The 14,633-nt window shown below is 33.2% G+C and overlaps 1 protein-coding gene across 2 annotated transcripts in view; it reads left to right on the forward strand.

The window, feature by feature from the left end:
- The first annotated feature begins 12,340 nt into the window (after positions 1-12,340).
- The window catches only part of LOC127729915 (neurexin-4-like), a 68,434-nt gene continuing 66,141 nt past the window's right edge, over positions 12,341-14,633 (forward strand). For both annotated transcript variants that reach the window (XM_052237850.1, XM_052237851.1), the window contains exon 1: positions 12,341-12,464. In XM_052237850.1, coding sequence (XP_052093810.1) covers positions 12,389-12,464 — 76 coding nt within the window. In that variant the 5' untranslated portion in view covers positions 12,341-12,388. The remainder of the gene's footprint in view (positions 12,465-14,633) is intronic.

Below are 14,633 nucleotides of genomic sequence, written 5' to 3' on the forward strand. Positions count from 1 at the left end.
TATGTTACTTTTACTTACGAGTGTCATTAAATAAGATCGAAATACATGTGAAGAAATAACATTTTTTCTCCAAAATCATATGTTCGTTCCCTTCTCGATTAACGCTCTCTGGTCGTTTTCATGTTCGTCTGCTTATAGAAGTTTTATTAACACCATTATGATTAGACTGGCCGTTATGGAATATGTGTGTGTGTGTGTGTGTATGTTTAAGTTTATTTTGCTCTGTGCTCATCGTATTAAATCTTGTTATACAGTCAAATCAAATGAAGTACTGTAAATAGGCGAGTGACATTTTTCAAAAAGACGCTTAGTTAACGACTTTAATGCACCAACCTAACATACGGCTATAGTATGTGTCATTCGAAAGCTTATTGACTGTATGTTCTGTTCTGTCCGGTCGTCAATAATTCGAACGGTGCCATTTTTGTAAAATCAATGTCAAAGGTCAAGAATGAACATTCCTAAATTTCGCAAGAATAAAACAAAAAGCCCTTTGTTGGTTCTTGTAGGATTTTTTTTTCTAACATGAACACAATGGAATAGAATACCATAATTCCAAATCAAATGCATATTAAAATTTTAATTACGCAATATTTACGGAAAATTGCAATTCTCTATGAATCTTTCAAAAATGATAAAATTGCGCTAAACGCAAAATATTTCGTTATGAATCAATATGTATACTAGTATGTCACAAATAAAATAAATTTATCGCTAATTATAGGAGAAGGGATTTTATTTTCGTCATTTTAAACTGCAATTGATATAATAATGGCCAGGAATCAGCCTTCTAATGAACCGTTTGCAGTTGCCCTAATTAAATACCACCATCTGCTAATAGGGATCAATTTGCTTTTCATTGTTTAGATTAAACATCGATTGTTGTCAATATCATGAAAAAGTAATTTAGCATATTAAAAAATGGGTAATAAAAGTGATTAAGGAGTATACAAGGTATATACAATAAAACTATGTTTTTTATGTCGAAAGTGTAAGACAAGTTAAGAAGTTTATTCTCGTTCATTATTTGAATAAATACTGTTTGCACCACGCGCTGAACAATCACCAATCTGTCAAGTTTGTGTTTATGTTAGCACATTATTACATACTATATTCGTTGTTTTATCAAATATGAATGACATTGGATATCGTTGAAGATTGAATACGTTTCCTGGGCAATTTCAATCACCGGTTTAAGGTAGTGTTCGTACATTTCGGTGTAGTGTTTTCGGGACTGTTATTTGTCTGTCCTACTTTAATCGCGTTGGTCTTGGTGTCATATGTGTGTTTATCGGAAATGAAGGGATAATCTTGTCCTTACGCTTATACGTTTTTGTTCTTTCCATTCATATATCCATCCGTTAGTCTAAAAAAAACTTTATAATGAGCAATACTCCACCTACGTAAACATAGCTTGGTAAATATTAGTGAGGTTCAACGTTGTGAAGTGTACATATGAAGATTGTACATGAAATGATTGTATTCATGATAAATACATTCAAAAAGAAATCAATAGCAAGCAATTCAAATTCACCATTACTGACCTGCTTTTTAGTTATTTCATTTTGACCCTTGTTTTTCTCATAAACATACCATTTCGTATGGTTTTTTTTTTGTGTCAACTAATATCAGACACTTATTGCAGTTATGGGAACTTATCACCATTACAAAACCAAACGAACAGATTATAGCTTGCAAAACATTGGCATGTAATAAAAAAAATAATGTTACTTATTCATGTCTTTGTTTGGATAAAGTTGTAAGGGTTTCTTTATCATTTAGTTTTGGAAAAAATATTACTTCAAACCAACTAGTTTTGGGAACGACTGTTCTTCTCTAGTATTATAATAAAATGTGAAAATCGCCAAAATATCCTTGCCAGGTCAACAACTAAGGGCTTAACGCAGAATCGTAAAAAGTGCTTAATATGTTTTGTCACAGTTTGCCTACTTTTATAAAACGTTCTTAGTGATGATTGGTTGAATTGTTGTTGTGACACCTACACAGTAATTTCCTTCTTTATAGCTTTTATTCTTTTTGTAATAATTTAACTATTTAAGAAGTCGAATTATAACTATAACTCGTTATTGCAAATTGCTAGAATTTTCAAATCATAACATATAGACTGTAAGCATGGTAAGATGGTGTAGATAAACTCCTCATAGATACTAGGCTCAAAATGTTGTACGCCAGATGATTGTTTCGTCTACAAAAGACTCATCAGTGACACTCGAATCAAAAAAGTTAAAAAGGTCAAAATAGCACGAAGCAGATGGTGGTATTTTGCATGGGTTGCTATAATTGGCAATGTAATTAACAAGAAGCATTATTGCAGTAATTGTAAGATGTCAAAAACTTCCGTAACACTTAATGAAATATGTCATTGGTTTTAAGGTGTTTAACAATTCAAATACAGACAAATGTTTTGGTTTTAACTCATTTTTATCCTTTTCATCGGAATTTCAGGAAAAGGGCGTTATTAATTAAAAATACGTCATTAATATTTTAAAGTGCGTTTGACAATTGACTATTAGTCTCTGTTTTAAAAAAAATTCATCTTTTCATACAAAATTTTATTATCTAAAAGACAGAATATGCAGAAATTTTGACGTCTTGTAAAATAAGAAATTGTTCGTCCTTGACCTTTCATCGTGATTTGACAGAAATTGCACCGTACGAATATTTGACGACCGGGCAAAAAAGATAGTACAGATGAATTGCTTTCGGATGATATATGATTTATCAGTATGTTAGGTAGGTGCATTAAAAATGAAATTTTATGGTGAATGTCACTCGACTAAAACAAAATGTTCGGTATTTTATAAAATGTTACAATTAATACATTTGACCAAATTACAGACAGCCATTTCAAAAGGATAGTCGTACCGGTCAACTTATTTAAATTTTAATTTATGATGTCCATACAATTTATGTACATGTCGATTCCAGTTGTTCTGCCTCGTATATCTTATTAAACATTTATTTTTCAAATTCATATCCTTCAAAGCAACGAAATGTCAAAAATCGATTATATGTTTTGTATGAATCTGAAACGGGAATAGATTATCAATGGACAACACTGGAACTTGACAAATAAAAAGCAACGTTAACATAGGTGTACAGAAGATAAGAAGAATGAGGATAATAATCATGTCACAGTAAAAAATGAAGATATACCACTTTAGCAATTGGAAGTCGACGTAAATAAAACAGCACCATGACTATACACGGAAAACTAAACATTGAGCAACACTAACCCATCACAAATTAGGGTGAACTCATGTACGTGTCCAAGAAGTGTCGACATGGCCTGTTTTAGTGGGCACACTCGTCACTGGTAGATTAATTCATAAGATGAAGTGATAGGCTGTAGATTGAATATATTGAGGTGACTTACTCGGGTTTTCTGCAGATACTATGTATGTTTTCATTTTAAAATCACAATCCTTTCTCTTCTTAACCTTTCAAATGTTTTCGTCTTCATTAATTTACGTTGGAAGTAATTTGTAATGGAGGAATAAAATAAAAAAGGGAAACAAGGCAGATAAAATCATCCGTTATTTCTGACAATTGTCATATTACCTATTTTGCAAATTGGATATTTCAAAAATATATCCATAAAAAGGCAATGAACTCATCATAGATACCTGGCTTAAAACTTTGTACGCCAGACAAGCGTTTCTTCTACAAAAGACACATCAGTGACGCTCGAATCAAAAATAGTTAAATAGGTCAAATGAAATATGAGCTCTGAAAACCCGTGGTAGATGTCGGCTGCAACAGAGGAATTTGAAAATAAAAACGGGGAATGCGTCAAAGAGACAACTCGACCAAAGAGCAGAAAACAGCTCAAGGCCACCAATGGGTCTTCAACACAGCGGGAAAATCCTGCACCCGGAGGCGGGCTTCAGCTGGCCTCTAAACAATAAAGTATACTAGTTCAGCGAAAATGGACATCACACTAAACTCTGAAACATATAAATGAACCAAAATTCAAAAAACATACAAGACTAACAAAGGCCAGAGGTTATATAACATGTATTTTGTAATGTCCTAGTTGCGAAATAGGAAATATATAGCACAAATACTCTTTTAGTGTTAATTTATATTTATACCATTTAAAGCGAGAATGAAAATAGCAAGCTGATTTCGGTACAAATCACTTTAAGTTTACAGCGTTTTTTTAATCTTCAGCCCCTTTTTTTAAATACAAGTTTGATGTCCACTTTTATGTCACATCCTTTTCTTAATGCCGGACCATTGTTGATAAACCCGCAATTACTGAATTTCCTTTATAAGTTGTAGAATGGTTTTTCTTTCTTTATTGAGAAATCTTACCATTGTGAAGGGTCATCCCAATGACTCTTCAAAGAATTGTTGCACCTGAAAAAGATATAGTCATTGTTTGTAGAATGTCCACGTCGTAGATTTCTCATTGGGAACTAGTACTTTTAAGAAGATGCAACAAAAGAGATATTCGTATGATTTTGAAACTGGTTTGAAAATTTGATCAAAAAAGTATTAAATAGTTCTAGTTATATTTAAACGCATGTTAAAGTCAACAAAATAACAATATGGAATACAAGAAGTAACACAAATCATAAAACAGGATACTAGCAATCGTTACGATTTCAATATCCGTTTACTTTCGGCTACTAGCAATCGTTACGATTTCCATATTCGTTTACTTTCGGCTACTAGCAATCGTTACGATTTCCATATCCGTTTACTTTCGGCTACTAGCAATCGTTACGATTTCCATATCCGTTTACTTTCGGCTACTAGCAATCGTTACGACTTCCATATCCGTTTACTTTCGGCTACTAGCAATCGTTACGATTTCCATATCCGTTTACTTTCGGCTACTGATAACAACAATAAATTCTGAGAGGGAAATATAATATGTCTTTTGGATTAAGACACTCGGAAAATTTTCAAATAACAAACTTTTGACTACGTTAAAATGTTAAATTATTTTTTCTAACTGATATACCAGAAGATGTAAATCATGATTCCAACAATACATCGTTGAATGTTATGTTAATGTCTGAGTTAAGTCTTTATCAATATAAAGGTGATGTGGTATGAATGTCCATGAGACTGAAGACCAAAGGTCGAGGATTTAAATAAATATGCATTAGGTCACCGTAAAGCCTTCAACAATGAGCTTTAGAGAACAATTTAATTATACTGCCTTCAGGTTGGTTGGAATATAGTTTAATGGCCATTCCTAAACTTCTCCCACACATTAAAAATGTGTTCAGGGCCTAAACATAAACATTTACATGGCTCATGTGATGCACACGTTGTTATCCTAAATACGTTCTTCTCCTAAACATGTTGAGTTAAGGGTTTTAAACTTTAAAATGTTTAACCCCCTTTGTATTCATCCTTATAACATATTTCAGATAACCATGTTTAAGTCCTCCCTGAAACATTTAAAGGAATTCAAATCACAACTTAAATTAGGCTAAAACCTAAATATCACATGAATTTAGTGACATATAAAAAACTATAATCATCGTATGATGAAATTTATTTAAAATCATGACAGCACGGTATCCGACAGTAAAATCAAAGTGTTAAAAGAGGTGTATCCGTTTGGCTGTAATGAATTTATAAATACACAGCCATGTCTAATCGGAATTGGGACATTAAATCCGATGCCTCTGTAGAGAGTATACCACGCTCTCTGCACGTTTCGATGATTCTTTCAGGGGTCCCTGTCTAACATGCCATCCTTTTCTAGTTGCAGTTGACATAATCAAATCTCCAGAACCAATATATTGTTAAATTGTTCTCGTCCTGAATATGCATGAACTATTTATCACTGGAAGCAAAAAACTATCAATCAATCAAACATTAAACAAATATTTCGCCTTAGTATATGATAAAAAAAAACTCTTTGGTGACGCCGTTTTCGGCTTTTAACCACCAACTCTCAAAAGTGCATCCAGTCTTTGAAATTGTACAGAGGCTTTGGATCTCAAGCTTCAAAACGTCAGTTTGCCTCATTAAATCATTGAAACACAACATATGACTATCTTATGCGAATTCACCCAGTATAATTACTCCACCCTAAACAGTCACAGAAGAGTGCTCAAAGTTTAATTAAAAATTCGAAAAAAAGAAAAAATGTAAACAATCCGGATTTGATAAGGGTGTTGTACTTTCGCTTTGCTTGATTTGTTTGAAATTCTTTATTTGTATAGTTCATATAGGTTTTCCCAGTGGACGCATGTACAATGAAATGTAATTCTCCGAATGAAAAAATATACTATATATATGTTTTGGGAACCGGACATCCTGAAATAAAAACTGTATATCTTTTTGTTTAAATGACACTATGAAAACTAAACTTCACAATTGATTAACACGCCCGATCGGATAGTTTTACTTTGTCTTCCACGAATAAAATATCATATATCTCAGTACATTTACAAACAAGTACTTAGAAATAAACACAACTAAACGAGGACTAGGGCTAAACAACGTGGTGCTATGGCGTGAAAAAAAAATCCAACATAAACTCTTTGTCAAAAGAATATTCAAAGAATATTAAAACTAGAGACTCCAAGGAGCTTAAATAACTCACACTGGACACCAGATAAAATGACGAAGAAGTTTTATTGTTGTCTACTTACAGTTTCACAGATTTTAGTTTTTAAGATAATAGGCAAAACAAGGATTCGATTTTTTATTTGGTCAGGTTTGACCTTTGAAGATCGTGTCTGACATGCGGATACAGCCGCTGCTAACATTTCCCTTTATCTACTATACTTTTCAAGATAATGGCTTAAAAAGAGGGAGGGTAAAATGTAGAATAGTCATTTAATAAGCAAACCATAAGGAGCTTGTGGATATTTCAGTCATGATTATCTGTTTGTACGTCTTGTTTTGATGATCATCATTGCTCTTTGAAGTTTCCAGGCTTCTTTTATTATTTCCGAGACTACCTAAAACGCAGAAAATGCCCTTTCATTCTTATTGATCCTACCTGCCAACTTTTCAAAATCTCCATGGGGGATTTAAAGCACAAGAGGACCTAATGCTTCTCTTATATTGTCATACGTGTTCTTAATCTACTACTATATTGTTTGAATGAGTATATGTGTGCTTAAATACCCTTTTAACTCATTTGAATGCCGTTTTGACGTCTTTAGTTTATAAAATAAAGAATTTCCAAATTCAGGTGAACAACTCTCATACCATAGTATGGTGGCCGGTTTAGGCCATTTCGCGTTTTCGCGTTTTCGCCCTTCATATTCTATAGGGCGAAAACGCGAAAACGCGAAATCGCGAAGTCGAAAACGCGAAAACGCAAAGTCGAAAACGCGAAATATTTTTTCTTTCCGATTTCGCTTTTCCGACTTCGCGTTTTCGCCCTATAGAATATGAAGGGCGAATACGCGAAAACGCTAAAACGCGAAATGGCCTTAACCGGCCAACATACATGGGGGATATCCCCCATAAATCAGGATAGTTGGCAGATCTGTTGATAATTGTCTCATTGGCAATATTACCACAACTTGTTTTTGTGATCTTTTTTGATAACTCGATCTAATAAGGATTCCATTGAAATTTTTGTCATATGACTTTTGTAGAACTTGTTTTGCAAATCCTTATTGGTGGTTATAATTCTTCAATTATTCTCAAGATATCAGATAAAAATGAAAATGAAAAAAGATATTGCCATTTAAGGGCAATAACTCTTATGTCATGTATCAACTAACAATTTTGGTGACACAGTCGTATTTTCTATCATATCTTGTTTTTTTTTGTTTGTTTGTTTGTTTGGTTTAATTTCCCAGTTTCTCTAAGTTTTAAGAAAACAACCAAAAACGCAAAAGAATGGATAAGAAAATCGTTTTAAAGCCATTACTTTTATAAAGGAGTCATTGAAGATTAATGCCAAAATGAGTATACATATACAGACCATGTTCATTGCTGATCATATTAGCTATAATTTATTATTTCTGTATATTTAGTATATATATAGTTTCTTAATGATGGCAAAAAAGCCAAAAATGAAAAAAAAAAAATCGTACTATATAAAGGGCAACAACTCCGATCAGGGATTGATGTACGATTTCAATAAGATTGACTTATTTCATAATTTTTGCTGCTAAAAAAAATTCTTTCTTTCTATTAAATTTCATGAAATTATTTAAAATCACTAAAATTTATAAAAATTATCATTTATTATTATCCCATACAAGGAGTCAAAGGATGCTCTCAAATATTAAACATACAATATATTTATAGGTCTTATAACAATACGAAAATGTGCTATGATTGCCAATGAGACAACTCTCTACCAGAGACCAAATGGCGAAGAAGGTTAGCAACTATAGGTCACTGTACTGCCTTCGACAATGAGCAATTCTTATACCACATAGCAAGCTGTAAAAGGTCCCGAAATGACAAATAATTCAAACGAGACAACAAACGACCTGATTTATGTGTGTTTGGTTGATTATTTTCTATAAAAAAATTTCCAAGTGAGTTTGGGTGTTCCACGTCCTACAAATGTAGCAGCATAATGTTCGGACGGGAACAATTTCTGTCTATCATTTATATTTTTCAATTCAAGATGTTAGGTAAAAACGAAGAAATCGGCCAAAAAACGTCGTATTTTGTCCCTTTGTTGTTAACAGTTTGTATATCTATTACTTTTTCAAGATACATGTAATAGAAAAAAATCAAAATGGGTAAATATCATTATTTAGGAAAAATAACTCCTTTAATAAGTCGATATGCGATTGGAATTATTGAATAATTTGCAGATATTGTGCTACTGATAACTTTTGTTGTATATAGTTTCTATCCATCTATGATACTTGTAAGATAAAAAAACATACAACAATGAGTCACATCTCACAAATTTAGTCTGAATGGAAGGAACAATGTAAACTACTTTGTAGGTAGACTCTTACATTCTGGTTATTTTTGCTTCAGATTTTTTTCTATCTAAAGATTTAAGATTTCTTGCATCCCCCTTTGTTCTTTACTTAACCATGATGGTAATGTTTTGGGTCGCAAGCATAATCCCACACATTTTTTTAAGTAGACATCTTAAGATTGCGGCTAAATTTGGTGTTAAAATTGCTCAGTGAATTCAGAAAAGAAGGAGAGGGTATCAAGGGAGTATTCAATAACCATAAGTCGAATAGAAGTCGAATAAAAACAGACAATAGGTTGGCGAGAAGAAAAATCGACGAGGAAACGACCAACAACAGTCCACTAAACACTACACAGAAAGCTAAAACTGTTTTTAGATCACCTGGCCCACATGTCCAGTGTGAGCTTTTCTCATCTCTTGGCGTCCATCGTCACCACAAGGGTGACGGGGAAAAATAGAAATATGGTCACTTAAGTCTTCTTCCGACCGGCAGTGAAACTCTTGCCAAAGTTGGTCGTCTGTTAGGCTGTGCGGATGTACAAGTACATAGCCTCGCCGGTCAGAATGGGGACATTAAATCCGATGCCTTGTGTAGAGAGAGTGCCGAGTGCACGTGCTCTAAAATACCCTTGCAACGACTCTTTTAGGGGTCCGTAGGTGGCCTGTTTCCAGGCAACATTTCTTTCCCTGTACAATATACCCTCATTTTCCAGTAGCTGTCCAAATTTCCCCGACCTTCATCCGACGGCCTCTATTACTGGGCCTACCTATTGTATTTGTTGTTTATTTGTTCTCGTCCTGAACATGCATGAAATTTTTGGCACTGGACGTTAATCCACCAACAACCAATCAATCAATCTGTCATCGCCCGTCGTCTGTCCTCCGTTAACTTTTATAAAAAATCTTCTTTTCTGAAACTTCTGAACCAAATTTAACCACACTTGTTTTCAGTTTTGACCACAATCATCACTGGGTATCTAGTTTTGAAATGTGTCCAATGACCCTGCCTGCCAATTAAAAATGGAACATAGGGTCAAAACACTATTTTTGTCTATAATTTTCTTGAAGAGCGCTAATAATAGAGAAAATCTGACAGCGCAAAAATGTTCAGAATGTTGAGCTCTACCTTCTGTTTATTACTTCAAAAACTGCCAGATGATTTCTTATGGAGTTATTGCCCTTTAATGACGATTTTGAACCATTTGTTACGTTTTTTCCTATTGAAAACTATAATAGATCGATAACAATTTTAAAAGACAACCAAGAGCAGCAAGACGAGATATATCAAGAAGTCATTTGCTGAAATTACCTAGTCGACTCCTTATAAGATTTATTGCCCTTAAATAATATTTAAACAGTTTTTGCGTTTTCCCTATTATCTTAAAAACAATAATAGATAGCTGGAAGTGTGAATGGCTAAACAGATCAGCCTGTCAAGATCTACGTTTTAGTCATTTTGGTCGAAATCGTCAGACGACTCCTTATATGAGTTGTTGCCCTTAAATGACAATTCAAACTTTTTTGTTTGTTTTGCCTATATCATCTTGAAAAACTATATAAGATAGTTAGAAACTTCAAGCAGCAAATATGATCAGCAAGACAAGATCTGTAAATAAGTCAGCATAAATGAAATTGTTAGTTGTCTTATTATAGGATTCATTGCACTGAAATGACGATTTTTTTAAATCCTTTTTGTGTTTTGGGAAAAAAACAATAGAAGTTAGAAAGAAGCTGTTAACTGAAAAAAAAAATATCACTAATACAAGATCAACAAAACAGAGATTTTAGCCATTTATTAAATTCTAGTCAACAATGTTGGAGAGTGTTCATCATGTTCATTGTGTCCATTGCATATAGACCTATATGAGCGACACATGCTCTTTAGAACCTCTAGTTTGAAATGTTAACGACGATGACAGACGATGACGATGACGGACGCCAAATGGTTGAAAAAGGTAAGTTAAAGATCAGATGGGCTTAAAGAACAAGCACGATTTTTTTCAAGTCCTAGTACAAAAGGAGATAAATGTACTAAAACGTTTTCCTGTGTAACAAGTGCCGTATAATCATTTTCATTTTAATATTCCGATTTTTATCATTTTCAGCATGTTCCTATTGTATTTTTTAATTTTTTTATATCACAGCAGGAAATTTAGGTTATCAATGAGAAAAAATATATATTGAGACGTTTTATTTCAATACAAATGAAATGATTTGCCTCTTGTTTACCACAGGCGTATGCAGTGTACAGGATTCAGGTGATGATCCAGGATCTTGAAAAAAGGGGCGCTGCCTGGTTAACGTTTGGAGTGATACTTGTAAAAAGTCTATGCATTTATCATACATGAAGCTCCGTAAGGGGGCCAGGCAAGCTGTAACCCCCCTCCCCTGAAATCCGCCTCTGGGGTTTGAATTTTGTTTTGTTTTTTTTATTGATTGTTCAATTTAACGCCACATACGCGACTACATGACTACCTAGGCTATGTGTGTAAGATGGTGATATACATAGTCTAGCATTGACAAAAAAAGATACATGATCCTTGATATAATTAGAGACATATAATACATGTATGAGGGCCTAGATGGGCTCCTTAGTTTGTGTATTCTTTAAATTTTTATGCCACTTTTCTTTATCTATAAAAATAATGCTTATTCTGTAACATTCTCATGCAAATGATTTTACAATTAAAATTTTCTGTAATCAGCTGATTTCTTTATACTGTACATCATTCATTTCTCAGTGTAACATAATGATAATATAATAATAAATAATAAATACTTTATTTACAGAATAGAGAATAATATTAATGAATTTATTAACTTTATTTATTAATCTCTCTTATGCCCATTACAGTGAAAGAGACAGTGAGTTACACTTTTTTTCGAAGTAACTTAGTTTACTTGCAAAAAATAATAACCAGTCTTTTATTACCTTATTCTTTTATTTCCCCCTATTATTCTTTACATTTTTGCACCCATTATTCCATGTCTTTTCTTTATATTTTTTGTTGTTGCCATTATTCTCTTTCTGTACCATCCAGACCCTCATGTTCTATCATTTTATGTCTCTGGTAAAGTTAAGAGAACTTTGATCACCTAAGAAAGTGCAATTCCAAATAATAACTCTTATACAGTTAATAAATTTATTATTTTTTGGGCCATATATTGATATAAGATAACAAATCATTCAAAATTTGTCATTTCGAATTTTAAAATTGTAATTCTTCAGATATATATCGTGATTTCTTTCTAGGTTTTTGCTCAATTAGTCCTTTCTTTTCTCCTTCCTAATTTTTTTAACTTGGTTTACTTTTAATAATTTTGTCTGAACTGGAACATATCAAATTATTGTACAGAATCGATCAATACCATTCATTTTAAATAGTTCAAAGGGAAATAATCATACCTTTCTTTTCACCTTTCACCTGCGTATTTGGTCACGTGACTGATGACTAAGGGAAGCAACTGTTTTGAAATGCATTAGGAATGGCGATGTGGAGAAGCAAATTAGTACTATTTATAGTGTTCCATTTCTCTTATGCCCAATACAGTGAAAGAGACAGTGAGTTACACTTTTTTTCGAAGTTTACTTGCAAAAAATAAAAACACTAACTTACCTGTTCCAGGTAGAAATTACAGGTGTGATATCCATAACATGGCGGTTGTTTTCATAATAAGTTTACGGAAGTGACTTGATTTGAGAGTCAGTGACTAATATTAATAATAAATCTATTGTTTGCACAAAAAAAAAAAGTATTTGGTTTTCTTTCTTTTGGCTTTTACCACTGTGCCTAGTCTGTGGGCAAGTTATATGCATTTCTGTAATAAAAAACATGATTCAGGCTGTTAATGAAGGGATGGCACAATCATAATTTGGCCAGGTTGGGACCACTCAAATTCGGGTTTGATACATGTACTATGTCACATAATAAAATTAATATGTATATTGGGAAACAGTATTGACACAGAAATTATTTTTTAACAGGTTGGGAAAGATCTTCATAAATGGGTCCTATCCTGAAAATGTCGGTTTTAAAAGCTCACTAGAGCTTGTGTTACTTTGTTTGCAATGTATCGACAATGAATTAAACTTTGATTTTGTTTGATCCCCAAGTTACAAGTCAAATTGCCACCTGGTGAATTCGGCACCTATCGGGGCTCACGCTAGCAGGTGACTGGGGCCACAAATGACTTTCCCTCCATCACTTTGCTTTGCCCGACCGTCAAAAGCGAAATTTAGTCGCCATGTTGTTCACGATACTCGCTTTCAGTCGCTTTCAGCATCGGCAATATTCAATATTTACTAAGTCGATGAAACAGCAATCTGGCAATTTTTCGTTTAAAAGTAGAGAAATTCAAAGACATAAACAGACTACACGAAATACGTCGGACAAATCCGGTGAATAATGGATCGGTCTGGTAAAATTTTGTTGAATTCCGGTCCGAATGTCCGGTGTTATATTTTTCGTGGATTTTTTTAAAAACCCTACATTTTTCCCAATTTTGGGGGCAAAATTCCCAAACGATCTCAAAATTCATTCTCATCTTTATTATTCATGACAGCGATGTTTATTTTGTTCAACCGCTAGCTTTATGCCAAAAATCGCATACAAGTAATGTGTAAATCCGAGTAAAAACATATCTGACTGACAAAAACAACAATGGCTGCCATCAACCGGAAATATAAACAATACCGGATCAGATTCCGGGAACGGATAAGGTCAATTTCCGGGTTTGCCGATCAAATACAATAGAAACATAAAAAAAATCCAAGCAGGTTCACAAAATACAGCTATGAAATATAAACACTAGAATTGAAAACCAAAAGATATATGAAAATGAAAGAAGATACAGGAAATATTTTATACAGAAACTCAAAATTTTTAGTTCACAAATAATTTTCATGTCAAAATCCAATAAAATGTGACATTACTTTTCTTTATCACTGAAATGCATTCAAGCAATTGTGCACAACTTTCATCAAAATACATGTATACACTCTTTGTCACATGATTTTGTTTTTGTGCATTTTGGAGAGGAGTAGGGCACAATAAGTCATAAGATTGTTGTATTTTGTCGGATAATATACAATTAGATGTAAAAAAAATTGGTCTGGTAAAATTTCATTCGGTCTGGTAAAGCTAGGTTGTTTACCAGACCGAATGTCCTGTAAAAATAAAATTCATTCGTGTAGTCTGCATAAACGATTTATTTTCTTTAGAAAAGAGGTTAAAGCATTGATTTTAAAGTTGATTGCATGTTGTTTTCATAAAGACAACTCTTTTATCACTTCCGGTACTTGTTACTCAAGAGCGTACATCAAATCATTCTAACATTCGGCAAAATAACTTTGTTACTTCATTACAACTTGATGAAATTTGCCTGAAGTAAATTTGTTATTCATATATTGCCTTGAAAACATCATATTCCATTCCAAATAGCTTGTCAAACATCGTTTATTTTTGTAAATTTTCTTCGTCCGCCATTTAAATTATTGGGCAAATTATTGTACAACTACGGATCGGAGTCGGGATTCATCAGAAACGCACCAGCTATGACTGAAATCCGGATCCTTACGATAATGACTAGGGATGCATGATAGATGACACAGCTGACAGAAGAAAATTGATCCCAAAAGGAAAAAATTACGCATTCCACACGCATTAACATACTTTTGGTTAGATCTACTTGATTAACATGATTAATGTATATATTTCCATGTATATGCATT

Source organism: Mytilus californianus, unplaced genomic scaffold (genome assembly GCF_021869535.1).
Source record: "Mytilus californianus isolate M0D057914Y unplaced genomic scaffold, xbMytCali1.0.p SCAF_2, whole genome shotgun sequence".
Lineage (NCBI taxonomy): Eukaryota > Metazoa > Mollusca > Bivalvia > Mytilida > Mytilidae > Mytilus > Mytilus californianus.